Source organism: Zophobas morio, unplaced genomic scaffold (genome assembly GCF_036711695.1).
Source record: "Zophobas morio isolate AGI-343-1 ecotype UQ-CSIRO unplaced genomic scaffold, CSIRO_AGI_Zmor_V1 ptg000093l, whole genome shotgun sequence".
NCBI lineage: Eukaryota > Metazoa > Arthropoda > Insecta > Coleoptera > Tenebrionidae > Zophobas > Zophobas morio.
In genome coordinates this window covers 328854-353807 of record NW_026972198.1, presented here as the reverse complement: position 1 = coordinate 353807, position 24954 = coordinate 328854, and the positions used below count along the sequence as shown (strand labels likewise).

The 24954-nt window shown below is 22.6% G+C and overlaps 1 protein-coding gene and 1 long non-coding RNA gene across 2 annotated transcripts; both read left to right on the top strand.

Moving 5' to 3' along the window:
- The first annotated feature begins 1851 nt into the window (after positions 1-1851).
- LOC135144303 (DEAD-box ATP-dependent RNA helicase CshE-like) lies at positions 1852-16653 on the top strand. The gene is made up of 12 exons (XM_064076311.1): positions 1852-2034; positions 2162-2225; positions 2341-2482; positions 6848-6993; positions 10164-10247; positions 10492-10570; positions 11305-11378; positions 12905-13016; positions 13564-13656; positions 14349-14442; positions 14747-14889; positions 16479-16653. The coding sequence occupies exons 4-12, from the start codon at positions 6974-6976 to the stop codon at positions 16620-16622; spliced, it is 843 nt and encodes a 280-aa protein (XP_063932381.1). The 5' UTR covers positions 1852-2034; positions 2162-2225; positions 2341-2482; positions 6848-6973; the 3' UTR covers positions 16623-16653.
- A 7105-nt stretch (positions 16654-23758) lies between these two features.
- Positions 23759-24125, top strand: LOC135144313 (uncharacterized). Its single transcript, XR_010283082.1, has 3 exons — positions 23759-23840; positions 23912-23990; positions 24043-24125. It is a non-coding gene; the product is annotated as an uncharacterized LOC135144313 (long non-coding RNA).
- Positions 24126-24954: the final 829 nt, after the last annotated feature.

The following is a 24954-nucleotide window of genomic DNA, read 5'->3' as shown; positions in this document are numbered from 1 at the left end:
GCCTAATCTTTCAAACGACCGCATTCACAGTTTTAAAGCGTTTCCAAAAGACGCACCGACTACTGAAGTCATAAATAACAATTTGCCTTCCGCCTGCATTTGAGGCCGTTTTTCCAATTACTTTAATGAATCCACTCCGAGTGTTACAAACTTAAAATATTATTTTGAGTTCACTACTGACGTATTGCAAGGGGATTTTAACGTAGGTTGGCAACCTAAATTACCGTCCTGAATGCTTTCTTAGCGAGCTGATACATATTCTGTGAGCATAGATGCGGAGCCTTCCGAACAAACTGACACTGCCCTGCATTAGCAACTGTGAAATGAAGAAGTTATTTAGCGCATTATCACAGCCGCTTAAAGGAAGTCAAATTTTGAATGCAATGGCGGCCTACGTGGGGGTTTCCGAAACTTAAAACTTTTTGTTTTGTTTTAGCTGTAGAGTTAAATAAGAATATATTTTTTTTCATAAAGGTATCAAGAAATTGAAAATGCAATTATTAATGGTCGGGAACTTTTAGACCAAAAAATTTAGTAAAAAGTCGTTTTATTGTTAATTTTACTTTAATACGGTGGCTGTTGACAATTTTTAAGAGCAGCCTCACACGATAATTTTATTAACCTTAGACTTTCCCATAATAAACTGGTATCTTATTTTCTGTTACTTTATTGGAATTGCTTGCGGTATGACTGGGTTAAGGTTTAGCTATTTCTCTAATAGTCGATACATTAAAACTTTTACCAGTCTGTATACTGGAAATCCTATTATTTTAAAAAGGTTTTGGCATTGTTTAATATATCACGTTCATAAAATTTCAACTATTTTTTACACTAGTATTGCTCGTCGTCAACCTTTAGGCTCACTGAACGGAAATTTAGTAGACAAGTTTTTACATAAGTTAAGCTCGTCACCTATTATCTCTTTTATTAAGAACACTCTTGAAGTAAATGTCTCTAATTCCCGTACTAACACCAATAGTACTGATTCTGCTTCAACTGCTGATACCTGTGAAATTCGTATTAAACCAATTGTTAATAGTGTTCATACTGAAAATAAGAATGCCACTAGTGAATTAACTTTGAGCAGTAAAGCTGTGTCTTGCAGTACAAGTAATTCTAGTTTGATTACTAACACTAACATTGCAAATAACGGCACAAGTACTACAACAGTCATTACTTGTGATAACGTTAAAATTAAAGCAAACACTCCTGTGAAAACTTTTACTAACACTGATTGTAACCCCAAAAGTGACTCTATTTCTAATACTGCTGATGACGCTACTACTGTTTTAACTCAAAGCACTAAAACTATAACATTTAACAAAGCCAATTCTTATTATAATTATAACAATGATCTTCACAGAACTAAGTTGAAGTATAAACGTAAAGTTACTCGTAATCATTCTAACAACAATAAAATTAATAACAGTAACACTACTAATAGTACTACTGAGATTAAAAACAGAATTAATAAGGCTGAAGAGCTTAATAATACTACGGGTTCAACGGAAGTAAATTTTATTAGTAATACCCACGCTAAAGGTTATCGTGATCATAATTACATTAATATTAATACTGACGCTAATAATAAATATATTAATGATAGTGTGATTCGTAGCCGTGACAATAAATATAATAATAACAATTCTCTTACTAAATCGACTATCCACAGCTCTAGTAACGCTAATAATACTCTTCATAATTCTGATACTATTACCACTCCTCATATTAGTACTAGTAGTGATAATAGTAATAAAAATAATATTGAAATCGAGCACTCTGATAAAAGTAGAAGCAACTTTTTAAATGATAAAAATGAAAGTCGTAATTCTTTAACATCAAACGAGTTAAGCAAGCCAAAAACTGGAGGCTCTTCGTCAACTTCGGAAAATTACAGTTTTGCTGATTTGAATGTAGAAGATTTTTTATTTGAGAGATTAACTGCGTTAGAATTTTCGCGGCCGACTCCTGTTCAGTTTCACTCACTGAAAGACACTTTGGCTGGTTTAAGTGTAGTAGTACAAGCAGAAACAGGTCTTCTTTTCATTTTTTTATTATTATTAAATTTAAATCAGCAATGAATTTTACTATTTACAGAGAAAAATATTTTTTAAAAAAATTTAATTAGCAATTAAATGCGATAAATTAAATTTTCTTTAAGGATCTGGAAAAACTTTGGCTTACTTATTACCGATCGTTCAGAAAATTGAGTTGGGATTCACAAAGTTTGTAGCACAAATAAGTCACCTAAATTTTTAAACTGACATGTTACAGTTATAATTAAAAATTATATATAATTTAATTTTTTTAAGAAAAGGCGAAGTCAATTTTTTTTTTTAGATTTAATCCTCGCAAAAAACCGAAAGCAATAATATTACTCCCTACAAGAAGTTTATGCTTTCAAGTCTATGGAGAACTTCACTCTCTTTCTCCTTTTATAAAAGTCGCTATTCTTACAGGAGCAACAGACTTTAATTCTCAAGTAAATTAAAATTTTAATTTAAAAATTTTAATTTCAATTTTTTAAATAGGAACTTTTTAATTTTTTTTTCTATAAAAATTATTAATTTGTTATAGATCTCTTAGATTTTTGCAGTTATCTTTTTTTTTCTAGCAATATAACAGATTTTCCTAATAAATTCATAACTTTTTCTTTGTATAAGTTAAAAATAATACATATATTTTATTTAAATATATTTCTGTTATTTTCAACTTATAATTATTAATTTCTTTGAAAAAAATCTGAAATTATTTTTTATTCAAAATTTTGTAGAAAACATTTTATACTTTAATTTTTTTTTACAGCACGCATATTATTACTAAATTATATAAATTTGTTCCAATTTTTTTTTTTTAAATATAATTTTGCTTCTTGAACCTTACCTATTAATTATTTTAATTTATTTTTTAATTTACTTTATAATATTTTTATATATACATTTCAAATTGTTAAAGTTTTTTAAATCAATTCAGTTCGACTTTTTTAGTTAATTTACTTTCAGAGAATTATGTAAAATATTTTTTTATTTTTAGAATTAAAAGATCTGTTTTACTCTCTAGTTAATTTTTTTATTGTTATAAAATTTTTGTAGACTATTTTTAAAATAATTGAAGTGCCTGTTACCTATATTAAATAAAAAAGTTTTTTTTATTCTTTCAAACAATTTGTTGTTAAAATTTATTATGCTAAACTTTAAAGTTTAAAAAAATTATTTTATTTTTAAAGACAAGATTTTATTAAAATTTTTTTCTTATAATTTTTATTATTTATGATTATAATTTTGAATAAATTTATTTGTTATTTTTTTATTGGTAGAAACTTCTTTATTAATAAATTTACTTTTATATTATAAAATAATTAAAAGAAATGTTATTTTTTCAAACAAAATTTACTTTACTTTTTTTTGTAATAATTATTTATTTTATATTAATTATAAATTTTAAAGTTTAATTTTGATTTCCCATTAAAAAAATTTTATTATTTCTTTTTAGTATATTTTAGTTTTTATTGTATAACTGTCTTCTTTATAAATTTATTTTTATATGTAATAATTTATAACTATTTATTTTTTATTTTATTATATTAAATATAGTAACAACTTTTTACTATATTTTAGCATTTTCAAATTTTTTAATTTTACGATATTAAATTTTATATGAAATAATTTTTATTAACATCTTTTTTACGATATTTAGTTTCTATTGATTAACTATTTTTTTTTTTAAAAATTATTATTTACATGTAAATGTAAAATTTATTATAATTTTTAATTTTTAAAATTTTATTAATAATTAAATTTTTAAAACGAATAATATTTATTAACAACTTTATAGTTATATATGTTTTATGATACTTTTTAAAATATATGTTTTATCTTTTTTTTAAATTTTACTCAAACTTAAAACTTTTATTAAAATCTTTTTTTTTTTCTACTCCTTTTTTTTATGTTTATATTTTAAACATTTTTAAAAATTTCTTCGAAAATTTATTTTCTAAATTTTTATTATATACTTTTTATGCTTATTTTCAAAACGATTTATATTTTTTTTTAATTTTTCTACTTTAATTTTTTTTGTAAACTTTTATTAAAATATTTTATACTTTTTATAGTAAATAAATTTTCCGATGTTATTATATTTTTTTTCCAAGTTAGAATTTCTAAAGAATAATTTAAATTTTTACTTTAATAAAAACTTTTTATACTTTTGTTATAAATTTAAAATTATAATCTTTTTTTTACTTTTGTTATAATTTTTTAAAATAATTCATATATTTATGAAATCTTATACTTTTAAATCATTTTTGTTGCAATAAAGTAATTTATTTTTTTTTAATCTACTTTTACTTTATTTTATTGTAAATATTATCATTTAGAAAAATTTATAAATGGCATGAAAAAAAAATTTTTGAGATTTTAAAAAATTTATAAATTTATAACCTAATTATTGACGGTTTTCAATTTTTTTTTATTGAAATATTTTTTTTTACTTTTTGTTTATTCTTTATTATAAAATTTACTTGGGCTCCTCCTCTAAACTTCTTACCATATAAACTTTTAAATAAGAATTTCTTATTCGTCTAAATTTAAATTTACTTTTTTTTTTTAAATAAATTTACTTAAATGTATTATAAAATTATATATGTAACTTTTTTATTTTAAAATTCATTCAATGAATCAATTGTTTTACGTTTTTATTATTTTTAAAGTTTGAGTGATTTATGAATTTAACAATAAATTATTAATTATTTGTACGTTTTGCCAATATTGAAAATTTAATTTTTAGAAAATTTTTAATAGAAAAATATACTTATTGAATTTATTCTTTTTAGTTATTATTAAAGTTTTTTAAGTTTTTATTATTTTTTAATAATACTTTAATATAAATCTTTTTTTAAATTTATAAATTTATTTTATTATTATATTTGTATTTAGGAAATATTATTATATTCTTATTTTATCTATAAAATAACTTTTATTTAGTAAATTTACGTAACCCATTTTTAAGTTTATATTTTTTTGGAGAAATTTTATGTTTTAACTTTTTTCTTCCTTTTTTTGAAATTTTATTAATTAAAAATAAATTTACGTTTTAAGAAAATTTTATTTTAATAAAAAATATAATATTTGCCTTTTGAGATATATTACTTTTTTCTTGAACTTTTATTAAGTAGTTCTTTTCTATCAATATTATTTTTTTATGTAAAAAAAATAAAGAAACTTGAAAAGATTTTAATATCGTTATTGTACTTTTTTATATATTTTTAAATGTATTATTGGTTGTTACTTTTATAATAAAAGAAAACTTTCCATATATAAATAAATTTTTAAAAAAATAGCGATTGCTATTATTTTAATATATAAAAATATGACAACTAGATAATATTTTAATATCATTATTGTACTTTTAAATTTATTATTTTTTAAATATTATCGATTATCATAATAAAAGAAAACTTTACTTATTTATATCTTTTTAAAATAAAATCGATTGTTATTATTTATATAAAAATAAAGAACCTTGAAAAGATTTTAATTTCATTACTGTACTGTTTATATATTGTTTTATTATTTATAATATACAATACTTTTATTATTATTATTTTTTTTTTAATATTAGCGATTGTTATTATTTTTTTATATAAATAAAAAATAAAGAAACTTTTATAAATATTAATTTTATTGTACTTTTATATTTATTTCTATATATATTATCGATTGTTACTATTTATTATAAAACAAAATTTTTTCTATTTTTATTTTTTTTAAAAATGAGCGACTGAAATTTTTTTATAGAATTAATAAAGAAACTTAAAAAATTATTTTTTTTATCGTCTATTATTATTCTTTATAAAACTGGAAGAAACTTTTTGTGAGAAATTTGAATTTTCTAATTTTTTTTAACATATTATCGCTTTGATATTATTTTTTAATACGATATAAAAAAGTTTTGAGAAATTTTATAATTTTTATTAGAAAACATAAAGAAACTTTTAAGTGAGAATTTTAAATATTTTTGTTATACCTTTTTTTTATTTTTCTTAATCATTATCATTATTATTCTTTTACATACTAATAAAAATTTTTAGTTGTTATTTTTTTAATATAAAACAGAAAACTTTTTTTTAAAAATATATAATTTTATTGCATTTTTTAATTTATATTTTTTTAATAAAAAAAAATATATGAGAATTTTGAATATCTTATAAATTTTTATCTTTTTTTTTGAAAATTACCGATTTGTTATTAATTTTTAAATGATATAAATTTTTTTCACAAGGAATAACAATAATTTTATTGTACTTTTTTTAGGTTTTTATAATATCGTATTGTGGTTATCCATGTAAAACAAAATTTTAAAATTTTTTACATTTTTATAGCATTTTTTATAAAAAAAAAGACTTTTTCTGACTGAATATTTCTGTAATCCTTTTTTGTTTTGATTAGTTATTATTTTTTTTATAAAAAACCAGAAAGAAACATTTTCGGAGATTTTTTTACAGTTTATTTTTTTTAGTTTTTTTTCATTAATATTATTTGAGTATGATAATTTTTAAAAAAACAATAAGAACTTTTTACCACAAAATTTTAATATCTTTATTGTATTTTTTTTATTTTTTAATACTATCGAGAACTTTTTTTTATTATAGTTTTGGTATTATTTTTTTATTCTTCCCATTACCAACCATCAGTTTTATATTTTTTTCTATTTACTTTTCTTCTTTATATTATATATTTCTTATTAATATAATACTTTCCTACTTTTTATATATTATTACTACTCATTAACTTTTATTGAACTTTTTATGTTATCGAATGTTAATTATTTTATTCGTTAAAAAAAAAAGAAACTTGCACTTAAGAATGGCGTTGACGTTGTGATTGGCAGCTTAGGAAGAGTTTCGGAACATTTAAAAATAGGCTCTTTGCATTTATCTAAAATTGATACCTTCGTTATTGACGAGGCCGACCTCATGGTGGATGCCGGCACGCTGTCCGTTATTTCTTATTATAATAATTATTGTTTAGCATATTTTATATTTCATTATTTACTTCTCATTGCTTTATTATATTTTGAATATATTTAATTTTTTTTACTTATAATATTTTTATAATAAACTTATTAACTTTTGCTTTGAACTACTGAATTTTTAATATTAAGTTTATTATATTTATTTTTTTTTTGCTTTATTATTTCTATAATAATATTTTTTTATTTTATTCTTATGAGTAAATTTTATTATGACTTCTAATTATATTTATTAAAAACTTATTAAATTTTGCATTAAACTGAATATTTTTATTATCAAGATTTATTCTATCCTTAAAGTTTAGTACATTTTATATATATTTTATGCTTTCATTTACTTTATTATATTAATAATAAATTATTTTATTTATAAAAATTAGTTAATTTTATTATCGACTTTTTATTTTAATTAAAAACTTATTTAACTATTGCCTTGAATTTATTAATAATTATAATCTAAAATTTTTCATGTAAAATTTAGTAATATTTCATATTAATATTTACTGTTTTTTTGCTTTTTTTAAAAAAGTAAATTTTAGTTAATTTCATTTAAATTTATTACTTTACTTTATTTTATTTATAATAGACTTCCTAACTTTTGCGTTGAACTAATTATTATGTACTAAATTTATTTTTAATATTAAATTTATTTATTTTATAATCCATTTCGTTAAATTTGAGTGTATTTAGTTATTATTATAATATACTTTTATTATTTATTTATTAATTAATTTTATTAAATATTTTTTATTTTAGAATTAAAGTTGAGCATATTTAGTTGTATTATTATTATAATTATTTTATTATTAATTTTTTTTTTTATTTAAAGTTGAGCGAATATAGTTTGTTTATTATTATTTACTTTCGTTTTATTATAATTATTATTAATTATTTTATAATTAATTTATATAAAGTTAGGCATACCTAGTTTAATTCTTATTACTATTACTTTATACGAAGCATACATAATTATTATATAAATTTAGTTTCAGTTTAAATATATATTTTTTTGTTTAAGATAATTATATTAAATATTAATTATTTACTAATTATCTATATATTATTTTAGATAAGAACAATTAAATATTTCCATATATAATTTTGTTAATCAGTAAAAGTTAATCATATTGGTTTATTTAATATTATATACTTTTTTTATAATTCTTTATAATAATATTTATTAAATATTATATATTACTTCCTTAATATTATTTTTAAGTAATAATATGATTACATAACAAAATCAAATTATTATTACTATTAATACATAAATTTTCAATTTACTTTTTATTATCATAAAATTTTATTTTTTTTCTATTACTATGAAGTTTATATTTTTCTTGTGAATATTAAATTTATATTTAATATAAGCTTTGGAGTTCGTTTTTCTATGAACAAGTATATTTAAATATATAGCAATTGAATGTCAATATTATTATTTTTTTAGCAATATAATAAAAAAGTGAACCATGTCTACTTTTGTTTATTATATTTTTAAATAATTAGTAACATAATATGCTTATAAAATGAATTTTTACAAAAGTTACTAAATAAAAATTATTATCACTTTTAATTATTTTATAAATATAATACAAAGTAAACTATAATAAATGCTTTTTGTTTACTTCTAAATAATCATTTTCTATAATTGTTATTTTTATAATTCACTTCTAAATATGAATATTAATCAGAATAGAAATTATTATTATAAATATAATAAAAGGCACAGCCATGATTTGTTTTTTGTTTTAATGTATTTTTTTTATTAATATGATTTATATAATATAGTTATAAAAAGAAAAAAGTTGTATTTTAATAATAATATCACAAAATACATATGAAAGGATTATGAAACTTTATTAACGTTATATATCTTATAATAACTTGATTAAGTTTAGTAACGAAGTAACCATCATATATATTTTTCTGAAAATATTTTTTATGACGAAATATATATGTATATACACAACTCATACAAAAAATATGAATATAAAAGTTATATAATAATAGTATTATCATATGTAAACGTATAATAAATATAGGAAAGTGTTATTAAAACTGAACTTTCATAACATTTATGAAAGTTTTGTATAGAATTTATTAATGAAGTTTTGAAGGGAAGTGCAACACTTGGAAATTCCAGTGGCAATCGTTTTTAGTTTCCTATTGACTGCAAGAAAAAAAAGAGGGTCTGATATAAATATTAATGAGAATAAGTTTCAATAAAAAAAAAAAAAGAAAAATTAAATAATGACGCTGCATACGCTTTAAACTTTACAAAAAAAAAATGAAAAAGAGTTTACTAAGAGACCAACTCGCAGCTTTTTTTTTTAATAAAAAAAGGAAAAGCAGTGAAAATAATGATAAGAAGGATCTGATAGAATCTAATAATTTCATTATTTTTATTTACCAGAAAAACACGAAAACTCTTCCCTCGTTTCGTTTTCCTTATAAATAATGAAAGTAATAATGCAGAATATTATTAAATGACATTTTAGTTCGTTTTATTAATATAAAAACGCCGGGAATATTTCGTTTGTTATTGTTTAGTATTAATGTCATAACATTAAATATTTATGCATAATAAAGTAAATATTATCAAAAATATTATAGTTCAAAATAGTTAAAGCATAAGGTAGCAAATAAAAGTGTAAAAGTAGAGAGTTTATTAAAAATAAGTTAAAAAAACAAACTATACAAGCGCTCATTGCAACGACTTGTAGCAAAACCCGTGGTTGGACGACCATTTCCTTTTTTGGAGTACACATTAGTTATACACGCATGTGGGCTCTCGTTTTTATTATTATTATGACTCTAATAATGCTTTATTATAAAGTTTAGTGCTAGTCGCTGCACAAAAGTTTGTTTTATAACAAAACTGGTGTTTTTCACATGAACATCACACATATATTTATTCTTCCCGCAGTAACTATGCATTATACAAATCTACTTTTTAATAAAACATTTATTATAGTATTGTTTATAGTAATAATTATATATTAAATTTAATATTCTATGTGATACAAGTACATATAAATAAATATATTTTTGTTAATATTATTTAAATTACTTTTTATTTTTATATATTTATAAAAAGTGGTCTTTATAATAATAGTAATATTATAATCTTACAGCAATATTATTGAAGATCTCTTGTTGCGTACGTCTCGCAATCGGCAGTTAATGTTGTTCAGCGCAACTATCCCAGATCATATAAAGTCGAAACTTTTTATATATATAAATTTTTAAGTTTTATATTATTTTTGTTATCCGATTATACTTATACATATATTTATTTATAATAACTTTATCGACTTGAAACTTTTCATATAAACTTTTATTATTTATTTATTATTATTAAATTTTATATTATTTTATAATATTTTTATTATATTAATATATATATTTATAACGACTTTACCAACTTTTATTATTTTTTAATAATTATATACATATTTTTAGAGAGTTGGCTAACAAATACGTCACCAAAGGAAAGTTTATCGATATGAAAGCGCTTACGGGGACCATCGCTCCGAAGCAGGCAAGTATATTTATATATAAATTGTATCCTTTTTTAATATTTTTTGAGTTTGTCGAAGAATAACATAAAACTTTTATCATTTTAAGTAAAAAAAAAAAAAAATTGAAAGTATAATTGTTTATGCATATTGTTTTTTCTGACAATTTTATTTTATTTTTTATTTTTTTTGTAACTTTTTACATACAAACATTTGTTTTGTATATATTAAATATACTTTTTAAGTTTTCTTATGACTTACGAAGTAAAAAAATATATAATTCGCTTTCTTTGCTACTAATGAAGTTTAGTAAATATAATTTTTTTAAAAAAATTTTCTTTTTATTTCTTCTGCTTATGAAGTAGAATTAATTTTCTTTAATAGTTTTATTAACACTTTAAAAAAGAATATTTTTCAAATATAGAAAAAAATATTTTTTTATTTTTATTACTAATAATGTAAACAAAATATTTTTTAGTTGTCTATATAAGAAATGAGTTTTAATTTTTGAAAACATAATTTATTTTTATATTTTTTGCTACTAATAAATAGAAATAAAAATATTTTTAGTTTTCTATTTAGTTTATGGGCTTACATTTTTCTTGAGTGTTTTTTTTATATTTTATAAAAATTAATTTACATAATTTTCATTTTTTATTTTTGCTACTAATTAAGTAAAATTATTTTTTTAGCTTTGTTCTTGATATTTATTGGAGTTCACTATTTCAATATCCATAAAAAAATAAACCATTTTTAGCTTCTGCATCGAGTAGTTTTAGTATCTGAGAAAGAAATGAAGCTGGTAATATCCGACCTTCTTCGGCTAAAATGGTGATCTTTTCATATTTCTACTTTATTATACTATTATTATTGATTTTTTTATTAATACTCAATATTAAATAAAGTTTACTATTTTTCATTTTATTATATTATTATTACTTTATTTGATTAATACTTATTATTATTTAATAGTTTAATATTTTTACTTATACTATATTCATATTATATTGTTTAAAAAGTTTATACTATCTATTATTAATACTTATCATTTTATAGTTATTATTTTTTATTTATTAATACATTATATCCTTTACTATACTATTATTATTATATAGTTTATATTATTATATATTGAATGCTTGTTGTTACTATTCTATAGTTTGCTATTATATTATTTATTATTATACTTTGTACTTTTATTAAATTATTATTATAGTTAGTATTATTATTTTTAATACTTTTATTATTATATTAACGTTATATTTCTTTAAATATTATTGTTATACATTATACTTTGACTATGTTATCTATTATTACACACTTTTCTTAATCTTTCGTTTACTATATTACTATTATTATACTTATTACAATCATTATTGTCATTCTGTAACTTATTTTATTTATAAAATTATTTTACGTTCATTGTATTATTATATATTATTAACATTATATTTTTGTTGTTCTAAAGTTTACAATATTACAATTTTTTCTTAATATTATTTTGTTTTTCTATAATTTATACATAATTTATTATTATTATACTATTCATTTTTATTAATTTTTTTCTTTTGTATTATAGTTGTTATTTATTATTAATTATTATTTATTTATTGTTAAATTTTATTATATAATATTAATATTATACTATTGTGCTGAAGGTTACTATTTTATTATTTATATATAAGTACACTTGTTTTTGTAGAGTTTATTATTTTGTTGGTTATAATTATTTATTACTCCATTATGCATATTATCAAATTTTCTTTTTATTTTTAAATCATTTATAATTAATCACGTGATATTATTTTCAATATATTGTTATATTAATTTTTTTTATACTATTTATTAGCTTCTATTATTTTTATATTTATATAATATTTACTTTAAAAATAATTTACTTTTTAAGTTTTTACTTTTTTTTTAGTTTTATTTTTTTTTCATTTTTTAAAATAATTATTATTCCTTTTATATTTACTAAATTTTAAATTATTTTCCATAATATATAATTTCTTATTCTCTTTATAACTTTTATTAATTAATAATATTATTATAGAAAAGTGATGTTTTTTACTTCTTTATTATTTTATATATTATTACTTTTTTGCTTCTATTATATATTTATAAAAAATCTCAGTTTAATATTTTTTCTACTTTTTGATATATATTTTTAAATTATCGTTTATCTACTTCTTTTTTTTTTTTAATATTTTTACTTTACACTGATTATACTTTTTAATATTTTTAGTATTTATACTTTTTGTATTTTTATTATTATCACTGAATATACTTTTTTATTTTTGTTTTTTATATTTTTACTTTTTGTATATATTTTTCTAATATTATTAATGAGTTTAAAGCCCTCAGCGCTGCATAATATTCGTTAAAACAAAGTTTGAAGGGTATAAACTTTCTTCAGAGCTTCTCTCTTTTGGCCATCAATCGTTAATTCTTAACGCAGACATTCCGCAGGTTTTACTATTATTATTATTGTCATTATTATGTATATTTTTATATTTTCTATTGTTTGCTAAAATATTATAACTATTATAATGAAGTTTTTGTTTTTCTAATATTTTTCTAATGTTTTTTATTATTTATAATATATTTGCTTATTAATATACTTTTGTTAATAAATATTATTATTAGTCATCATTAGTAAATTATTTTTATATTTCTTTTATTATTTTATAAACTTTTTGTATATTTTGTTATAACAAAAAGTTTGAAAATTGCTTTTTTGTATATAATAAACTTTGTATTAAATATAATAATTTTTAAAATTCTTTTTAATATATTATTATTTCATAATTTTTATAGTCTACTTAAAATTTTTAAAATGTTTAAGTTATTAATATTTATAATAAATTTTTTGTTACACATAAAATTCTTTGTTTCTTTTTATTATTATTTTATACTATTTTGGTCTACTTTAGAATTTATATTAGTTATCATAGTCTTTATTAAGCTATAAACTTTACTTCACAAATTTTTTTGACTTTCTATATTATGATAACAGAATGAACGGGAACGATGCTTATTTTTATTCCGAAAAGGCCATTTGCCTTTGCTAATCGTGACGGACTTGGCTGCACGTGGCGTTGACATTCCGGTAAAACTCTTACTTTTTATAAATAAAAATAAACAAAATATAAAAGTTTTATAGTGGACCGTTAATTTTTCTTTTTGTATTATATAAATTTTGAGTTATAATTTATTATTTTGCTAGTGATAATATTAATACTTTTGTTTTTTTTAGTTTTTTAATTATATATACTTATAGTAATTGTTTTATATGATTATTGTTTAAAAGCGGTAAAAAGTTAATATATAAATTTTCTTAACTCAATGTTTTTCAGTTTATATAAATATAAGTATAATGAGAAGTTTACTTTTATTTTTCAAATATAAGGTAAATAATATTTATAAAGGTTGAAGTATTTATTTTCTACATATATTATTACTTTTAGGGTATATTGACTGTAATTATTTATAAACTTTATTTAAAGTTTTTTTTTATAAAAATGCATATTTATAAATTTTTTAAATTTCCGCTGAAATATTAATATATTTTCATACATTCTATAATTAACTTATATTTGCACAAAAATTTATAATGGTTGAAAACTTTCTAACTCCTTTTTTATATGAAAAAGAGAAAATATTTAAAAAATTATAAACTTAGTCATTTTTTACACTTTTTTTAAATTATTTCTTAACTATACCATTGGTTATGTTTAAAAAAAATTCTTAATTAAAATTTTTATGATATATACGACCAACAACTTATTTTTTTAAAAAAAGGCGTGCGATATGGTAATTCAGACGCCATCGGCTGTAAGCTCGATCGAAAATTATATTCATCGCGCCGGTCGGGCTGGTCGGTCCGGGAGAAACGGTTTTTTATACAATTTTTATTATTAATCACTTTTGGTTAATATTATTGATCTACAAATTTATTAGTAGCACAAAAAAAATTGACTTTATTAAAGTATATTAAAATATATTTCAAGCGCGCAGATTTCAGATATAAATGAAATATAATAATTAAAAAAATATTTAAAAAGTATTTACTTCAAAAGTAAAACTTTTCTACTACCGTTTTATAGGAAAAAAATAAGTCGAGTTACATATAAAAAATACAATACCGTTAATATTTACTTATCAGTTTATCTTCGACAACTATAAAACTTTTCTCTCAGGTATTAACTACCAGCTTTTATATGCAAACTGCGAGCCTCACGCCAAGTTTTTTAATGATATAAGCAAGATTGCTCTTGTAGCTCGAGAAAGTAAACCGGTTTTAAAAGATATTATTACAGAATCGTTATTCCGAGCCGAAAAGGTACCAATTTCGTTATATTATTGACTAATAGAGGCGTTCTTATTATAAAATCTTTGATTGGTTCTTTTATAAAAGTTATCTAAATTTAAAAGTAGGCGCCTTTACTATATAAATTACCCAAAATTATTAATTAAGAAAACTTAGTGAAAATATGTTGTTTATTTTCTTTAGCATTTCTTTGAAAAAACCTTTTAAGTTAGATATAGTAATGCATCTTGCTTATTCCAATAATAAACATTTTGCGTATTATATAATAAAAAATATAAGTATGAATATAATAACAATAAAAGTTTTCTTTATCATTATTTTGCAATTATATAAAAAGTTAAAATAGTTTTTTCAATAAATTATAAAAAAAAACTAGGAAAGTTGTGCTTTTTTTTATAAATTATAAAGTAATAAATGTGCTTTAAAAAAATAGCAAAAAGTTTTTTATGTTCGACATTTGTTGGAACCCAAGTTTCTGTGAGTATTCATATTTTTTTAAACATGTTTCAAAAATATTGAAAACCGCTAAAAGAAAGTTTTTTGCTAAATTTTTTATAGTAAAAGTTTTGCTTTCCATTCTCAATACCCAAAAAAATATATATTGCAACTAACACCAATAACATTAAGCTTTTACTTTTTTTAAAAAAAAAAGTTGACAGTATTAAGTTTTTTTTAGAAGTTATGATTATTTTTTTATATAAAGTTAATATTATCAAGCTTTCATTATTATTTTTTGACATAAAAATATTGTAAAACGGTTTCATTTTTTAAAAAAAAATTTAATATTTTGCAAAAAAATCTAATTTCCACAGTAAAAGTTTCTTTAGATATAAGTCCCGGTAAATAAATACTTTTATAATGTTAATATAAAAAGTTTAGTATATAATTATTATTAAAAGTATAAGTGATATTTCGGGAAATAAATCATTAATTTTAAATTCAAAAGTATAAATTTTTTTAAGCAGCACAAACTAAAATTTTTAGATTATTATTTTCAGTAAATCATTTTTATATTTAAATATTTTTTAAAAAAAAATTAAATACAAATATATAAATTTTCATTTTATTTTTTTTCAATACTTTTTATTTAATAAAATAAATAAAAACTAAATTTACTATTAATTCAACTTTCCCATTTTTCTTTTTTAAAATGTTTTCTAGTAATTTTTTATATTAATTAAAACGTTAATGTGTTGTCTGATAGTTTAAACTTTATAAATGTTTATTTAATTTTTTTATAATTTTTTTATAAAATTCAATTATTATTAATTTATAAATAATTAAATTTACTTTATTCTTTAAAGTTCTATTCATTACTTTATCATGAATTTATCTTTTCTATTATATTCTTAATATAACGTTATCTTTTGAATTTCATTAATAAATCGTTTTGACATCATTCCAAATATTGCTTAAAAATTGAATAAATTTTTTAAATTATTTTTTAAAGTTCTTTTCGTCACTTTATTATGGATTTATTATTTCTATTTTTTTATTATAAACTAATCTTTTTAAAATTTGGTTCTTAAAAACTAAAAATTTAAAAAATTTTAAAATCTGATTTTTACAGTAATACACAAAGTTTATTAAATATTGAGCAGGAAATGGAAAAAGTAGACGAATCTTCTTATACTCCCGCCATTGCGCTAGCGAAAAAAATACTAAAAGGGTCGTCGAGCCGCGGAGAAGTTGAAATCGCACAACTCTTAAGTCTTTGCGCAAAGTTAAATTTACTTCTAAAGTAGAAGTATAAAACATTTAAAAATTACTTTCAAAGTTATTTTTAAAGAAATAGCGATAAATTAATTGATAAAATAAAAAAACTTTTAATAATTTCGGTAAATTACTTTTAAAAATTTATAACTAATTTATTATTAATGCTACAAAAAATACTCGGTCATTAAAAAAAAATAAAAATTTTAACACTCAAATTACTAAAAAACTTCAATAAATTTTAACATTTATCAAATTTGTAATATTTTTAAATAAGTTTAAACCATTAATAATTTAATTAATTTTTTAAATAATAATAATCAAATAAAAATTATTTTTATTAATTTCCTAAGTAAATCACTTTTAAAAGTAATTTAGGATTTACCAGTAAAGCTAAACAAAAACACTTAAATTCTAAAAAATAGTGTAATTCATAAACTATTTGGGATATTATCAAGTAAAAATTACTTTTATACCAATAATTACTAACGAAACTATAAAAAAACGTTAAAAGTTACTAGAAAATAAAATATGCTAGTGAGGTTTTGGAATGTGGCCGTCCACGTAGAAATTTCGGGTAGCTTGAGGAAGTTGAAATTCCATCCCATTTAACTCTTTTGTCAGTCTAATTTGACACCCTAAAGAAATGATCGCTACTTATTAACTTTTGTGTGTATACAAATGAAATTTAAAAAAAGTTAAAAAGTAAAAAGTAGAAGTTTTTATCATAAGTAGTCCGTAAAATTGTGGCCCAGCAAAAAAATTCATAAGCCCGAGAAAAAAATGAAACCAAACTTAAATGAAAATGTAAGATCTTATTTAGTAATTTTTAACCAAGCAAAACCTTTAACAAAATATAATATTTGCACAACCTAAAAACAAAAAATTCAAAAGTAAATTGTAATAATAAGGATAATCAGTACAATTGTTGACCAGCCAAAAAAAAATAAGCCTGAGAAAAGGGATGTAACTTAACTTTTATTTCTATTATTTAAAATTTATAAAAGTAGAAATAATCATTTCTACTAAAATGTGCAAAAAAAAATATATAATAACTAATTAAAAACGTTTATATATAAATTATAAAATAAAAACTTAAATAGTAAAAAGTAAATAATAACAGTAACCAATAAAATTATGTACCAGCCAAAAAAATATATAAATAATAAATTATATAACATTCCAGCAAAACTTGTAGAAATATAAAAAATTAGAAATGCTGAAAACGCTAACATTTTCACGGTATTTAGTGACTTTCCAACATTTTCTATATATAAATATTCCGATAAACCACCTGTTTATTGCCTTATAACATCCGTAAAAGAAAGTGATAGCTTGGATCTTCGTAATGCTGGTGAAGCTGGTTTGTTCTTAACTAACTTAAGTTTTATATAAAATGGTTTAGTTTAAAACTCTTAAATTTTTTCTCTATAAGTAAAATGCTTATTTTAATACAAAGAAAAGTAAATTGTTAATTATTTTAATTAAATTAAGACACGACTAATAAAAATAATATAATCATCTCAATTCAAACCTACAAACTAACTTATTTTAAAGTAAATCTTAAAAACTTTTGAGGCTTTTAAAGATTATACTCTTTTAGGTTAAATGAAGGTAATAAAAAAGTATGTAACAGAGTAACCAGAAAAAAATGTACCGAAAAAAAATAAAATACTTTTTTTTTTTAGAATAAGTTTTAAATTAAATTTCAAATTAAAAAAATTATTTAAAGTAAATAATTAAATAACTAAAGCAAATAATTTTAAAAATAGATAAAATTCTTATTTTCTTATAAAAAAGATGTGAAATAGAAATTTCATAATTAAAGTAAAGAAATCAATATTTATTTAAACAAATTTGACCTTGAAATTATATTTCAAGTAAAATTTGATTTTCACCCAAATTTTTACTAATATATTATCCTTTTATCGACATTATAAAGCTGATTTTAATAAAAAATTGTTGTTAACTTTAAGTAATTCCTTTTATAACCCACGTCCGTTTTTTATACTTCAGCTAATTTTAATTTTAAATTTTTTTAAAAAAAATAATTTACTTTTTAGTGCTAAAGTTTTCAAAGTAACATATTCGCACGTTACCACCACTAAAAACTCCATAAATTAATTAATTATAACAACTTTACTAAATCTCGAAAGGAAATTAACTAGTTTTATTAATTTTTCTTCGGTTACCTTCAAGAAAACAAAATAAAATTATACAAAAGTCAAAATTATTATATATATACTTTAATATATATACCTTAACAATATTAAACAAAAATAATAAAGAAACTACAAACGAGTTTTTACATGAATGTCATAGAATTATATGAACTAAAAGCAAATGGAAAGCTAATGAAATTTAATAAACAATAAAAAAACAACACGATTTTAATAATTATAAAAATTTATATTAACGGAATGTAGATTAAAATTTAATAAAATATAAAAAATTTTGAATGAATGAAATAGTATTTTTATCAAAAAAAAGCAGATGAAAATTAAAATAGTTGAAAATTAGCAAACCTAAACGTGAATTTTCTTTTAGAAAAACAGCAGTATCTAAAGTATCCTCTTCTTCTTCTTTCGGCGCTGGAAGTTTATCATAGTAACTTTCCTAAGAAAAAGTTTAAAACAAAATTTAATAAAAAAAATTTCTAACTCTTTAATTTTTTTTAAAAAGCACCTTATTCTAAATTAATTAATTCAAAATAAAGATTTTCCAAGTTTTTTAAATAAAAAGAAATTACAAACCAAAATGAATTGAATATAAATTTTAAATTATATTAAAAAAAACTTTCAGATATACCGATCCAAATAGCACCAATAAACAAATTTAAAATTTTTATTATCATGAAAAATTCGCTTCGTTGGAGGCCGAGTTATGTAATATTAAAATAAGGATTTTTACTAATAATATTTTAAAAGAATAATAGAATAAAGTGTGAAGGATCTAATGATTTATACAATAGCATATTATAATATATAATAAAAAATTTTAGCCTAAAAGGACTACTATAAAATATTCTAATAAAAGTTTTTAAAATTCATTTACAGCAAAACGATATGTAATATTTACTTCGATGTAAACATGACAAGTCGAACAAGCTAAAGAAGCTTCACAAGCGCCTTCTAAATCAATTCCCCTTCGGTGGCACAGAAAAAGTAAATTATCCCCGACTTTTCCTACAACTGGAACTTTTGAACCGTCACGTAAAACCGCGACCAAGTTAACGACTTCATCTATAGATTGTGGATCTTCCCACTCATATTTTCCTTGTAAATTACGTGAACTTTGATAGAATGCGCGAAGATGTGAGAGATATTTATTGATTCTGTGTAAAGAAAGACTAAAATAGACAATTAAAATAATAATTAAATTGTAGAGAAAGAAAATTATAAGTAACGTATAATCTTAAGATTCTTTAAGCCTGAGTTACCGATATAATAACGTAAAAAAATATATCGAAAATAACTTTTTAAAAATAAAAAGCTAACATGTTAAGCTTTCTAGGGTAATAAACTATTAAAAAATTTTAAAGATCAAGTTCATAAAAAAACTTTCAAGAGAAAATCCTAAAAACAAAAAGTGTTTAGTGCGATGCTAAAAAGCAAAAAAAAGAAGTATAATATTTAATTTTTTAGCAAAGCTCTCCATTTCAAAAAGTGCACTTCTTTAACTTTTATTACTTATCATTACACAAAAAGAAATCACCATAAATTAAAAAAAGGGATTTTATAAAAAAGTTTAATTATATAAGCTGCGCATAATTGTCTGTAAAGTAAAACTTGAAAATGTTGCTATCGCTATATCAAAAATGACGAGAGCGAAAAAATCTAAACATAAGCTCGACCTAAAAACTGGCTGGAGAAAAAATAACATCGCAAGGAGGCATAAGATGTCTTATCAATTTATAAAAAGTTCCTTACAACAAGGGGTCCTTCTGATTGTAATTATTATAGATAACTTTTAAGCAATCCTATTACGGAGTCTCTTAATCAATTTTTAAGGGTTGTGTATATTATCAACTAGAATACTTAACACAAGAACTCGGATAAAAGGTTATACGTAACCCCATATTACATTAAAAGGAACCTGCGCGCGCTTACAGGGCCACGCTCATTGCACATGTCGAAGCTAAAACACGTGATTTCAGATACCTTAACGCCGCTCGAAGCAGAGTTTTAAAGTATGCAGACCTTTAACAATAAGGGGCTAGATAATGGTAGCAAGCCCCTACAATCTAAATTGGACGAAAACTTCGCTGAGTAATGCCACCTTAAGAGATCTCTTGAAGGAAAACTCTTGGTTTAAAATGGTGTTACCGATCTTAAAAACCTAACCCTATTGCATAGTGGTAGATAGACTATATGTATTCAGATATTTCTTACTTCTCATGGCAAAAAAAAATTCCAATTCAAAAATTGGTCGACCCTTTTTTAAGGGCAGGGAGTCATTTGTAAGCTTCAAGCCCTAACGTTATAGACATAAATAAATAACATCAATTTGCCAACAGACTTTACCATCTTGCAGTTAAGATCCAGGAGCAGTGCACTATTAAAGAGATGGCAAATAACCTACCTAAATTTACTGATTCACTTAAGGTGATCGCCTTAATCTACCAAAGCGGTGAAGTAAGTTTGACGCAATATCATTAGACCAATACTACAGCAACAACGTAGAAAACATTGACTATGCATATGCACTAAACTCATTACTTCATGCCGAAAACAGGTGAAACACAAATGTCTGTAAACTAAAGCGACATCAGTGGAAACGCATTGTCCACCATAACACAACAAAATAAACTTCATAACACTAAATGCTTTAGCTGCAACGGTAATCATCCGCCACAGTAATGCAAGTACAAAGAAAAACAGTACACCTATTGTCAAGTTATTAGGCACACAGAGATGGCATGCAGGTGTTACAGATGTAACGCGCTCCACAATCATAAATACTGTAAGTATAAAATTTCCCAGTACACATCCTGCCACAATGTAGGGCACATTGAAACAGCTTGTTAAAAAAAAAAGAAGGAACGCAAACTTAACTACATACGCGTCAATACTTCAAAACAGTAGAAATCTAATAAATTATGAGGGTGAACCTGAATCGACCACGATACTAGCATTATGCTTCTTCAAAATCAAACCTCCAACAAAGCCCTTCTCTCTGAGTTGAGGGTTATCGCCCTCTTACACTTACTGTGGACACTGCCGCATATCCACTCATTATCAAGGAATAACTAATATACTATATTAAAGACGAAAACAGCATCATACACACAATATAAGGGAGAATATACACAAAGAATTGTAGGAAAACTTAATATGTTTGGCCATGGCAGAGTTCTGTTCTACAAATTCTTCAAAAACAATCTTCTGTCAATCGGAAAGCAGGGTAAAAGAGGGTATACCACGACTTTCAAAGCTAAATGGTCACAAAAAGCCGAATAAACGTACACTCAGTGACGAGAGAGAATATAAAAAACGATCTTTACCAAAGTAATGTTCCACAAAATCATAATTTTCAACTTAAATAGAGAAACTTTGCAAACCTGAACGACGAACACATAACGGACATACCAGTTGCAAGCAACTAAAACTTATAATACATGAACTACAACCGTACAATCAGCATCGTAAACAGAAGGAACCCGGTGAACTGCTATACATCAATACACTGCAGTAGGACAAAGTACCAAACTTGGAAACTAATACGCTTTAATTATAACAGACGCTTGGCCTAAAAAGATAATTATTAAGCTCACCAGGATCAAAGATCAGATTGACCACAGCCTTTCCGACTGGGTATTGGCACATAATAAGTACATACTTAACAAACGCGTTAACAATAAATATAAGCCATCAATCCCAGAAGAAATCAGAGTAGATAGTGGTGCGGAAGTTGTCAACAAAGAGCTCTTAAAACGAATACAGGAAGTCGGAATTATATTATCGACCACTCCTAAAGGTAGTCATATGCTCTGTGATATATCTTATTCAAACATATGCAATATGACAAGCTGTATACTAAAAAATTTGGATCAAGCCCTGAATGCTAGGACGAGGTGCTGACTAACGCAGTATTTATAATTAATCGACCTCCCCGTAATAACGGAACTGTAGTATTAAAAAGAGATCTATTCAACATTACAAACTATTTTTATGGAAAGTCAAAATACCCAATTCGGGACACAAAACTAAGTCGCAAGACCGCACAATAAACGGAATGTTGCTATCACCACCCAACCTCAGCGCACAAGACGAATACGGAATCTTAAACGGAGAAACAAGAAAAATCATTAAATTACGAAATGTGGTGTGCTTTGAAAATACGTACCCCTAAAAATTGGACAACGTCCATTAAAAAGAACGTGAAATATAGCTTATACACAAATACAAGGGTCTTAAGAGGATAAAAAAGTCACTCTCAAAGATAACGAAACTGCTAAACTGGAAAATTCAAAAAAACTCGAAGTTCCACAAACTTAAAGGAAGGATGAAACGACCAACGAAATCACCGAATTAAACAAGACGACAAGATTAAAGAATTAGACACAAATACAGTAGTTCCAGATGAAGACCCAAAAAAACGGTACACAAGACTTACACACTACTAAAATAAAATTCTTGGAGCCAATCGCAGATGTCAAAGAAAAACCAAATTTGGATTCGTCAAAATTAACCACAATGACAAAAACTTAACGAGAAAGATCGATCAAGGATACCTAAGAAACACAGTAACAAAACAAAAAAGTAATAACAACTTTTACCCCTCAATAAAACCATTCACAGACAAAAATATTGAAGAAAAGACCAGAAACGTTGAAGACTACCCATAGACATACGCCACACCAGAAGGAATCACTATAGGAAGTCGAGAAGATTAAAACAAAGTTTTGGAACGGAAACCCACCTAGCCCAATAATACACTAACGGTCAACTTATGAGTCGAAACTACTAGCAATCGAAAACCCACAGCGGAATGGGTCACCCATTACAAAATCTTAAAGGGTGAAAACAGCACAATTTTCAGGTCGCGCTAATTATACTATAATAATGACACTATTGCAACCGTACATTTAACAACTTATTATGTATATATTATGTACATGTTTGTGTATGTTTAACCTAAGTTTGATTGCATCAAAGCTCCGGACAGAACGTGAATTTTGTTAGAACATCACTCATTATGCAGCTCTTGCTTCTGTGGCCTTCATTCGCATTTACAAACTTCGGATTGAAGTAGTATCGTTATGCATAACTTAGCTGCTTTCATCAATTGTTTAGAATAGTGTTCAATTTGACTACAACAGATCTTCATAGCGGCGTCTAATAAGAAAACTATCCGAAAGACAATATTAGCACTCAAGGCAAAGCTTCTACTTTAGCAAGGTTAATAAGCCTATTTATTTCAAAGCTATAAAGTAATCATTCGAGCCACAAGTTTTCTCGTTATTTAACCCGAAGGTACAAGGAATCAGGCCGGTAGTTCGCTAAGATTGCACCCTCACATACAGGTAATACAGAACTTGTCACAGGACTTTATACAACTTGTAGTTTTTACCATTTTAAGAGCAATTCTTTCGATTCGTGCGTCCCTGACATAACCTAAATTAGCCAGTTTATTGTAACTACGTTTCTTCTAAATAACGTTCTGCCCACATCCTAGAGCTTCAAACAGGAAGGTACCATATCCACAAAGAAAAGGTTTGTGAATAATTAAAGTGACCGTGTTAAGCTTCATTAGCTTTAGATCAAATTAATGCCTTTATTGTCGTAGAGGGTGACATGGTCCCATCAAAGATAAATTTACTTAACAACATTGTTCCACCTTGGGAGAAGCTATAGGGAAACCCCATAGAGAGGACTCTAAAAAAGCTGCTATGCTTGAGCTGGAAGTGATCTTGAGACACAAAGGATTTACATTAATTCGTCGATCTGAATTACCCTAGAACACTAAAATAATGCAAACCAAGTGGAAGTTACATATAAAGCAGTATGACAGTCGTTATAAAGGTAGACTCAATACCAGATAATATATGCAAGAGAAAGGTTTTGACTACCATGAAACATATTTTAATTCTCGATTAAAGTACACTACGGACACTGACAACTATGGCGCAGTTTTACTATATATAACTTCTAAATCCTATCCAGGTTCATATACCCCCAGGTTTGCAGCTAATCAAGAACAAACCAACAACAAGGCTACCTACTCAACCAACCCTACCAAAAGAAAATAAAATGTGTGCTCAAAGTTAAGGTTGCAATTTATAAGCGAAAGTAGTCAGCCGGAATATTTTATCGCAACCTCACATTTAACATAATGAAATACGAATTTAAACAATCTCTCACC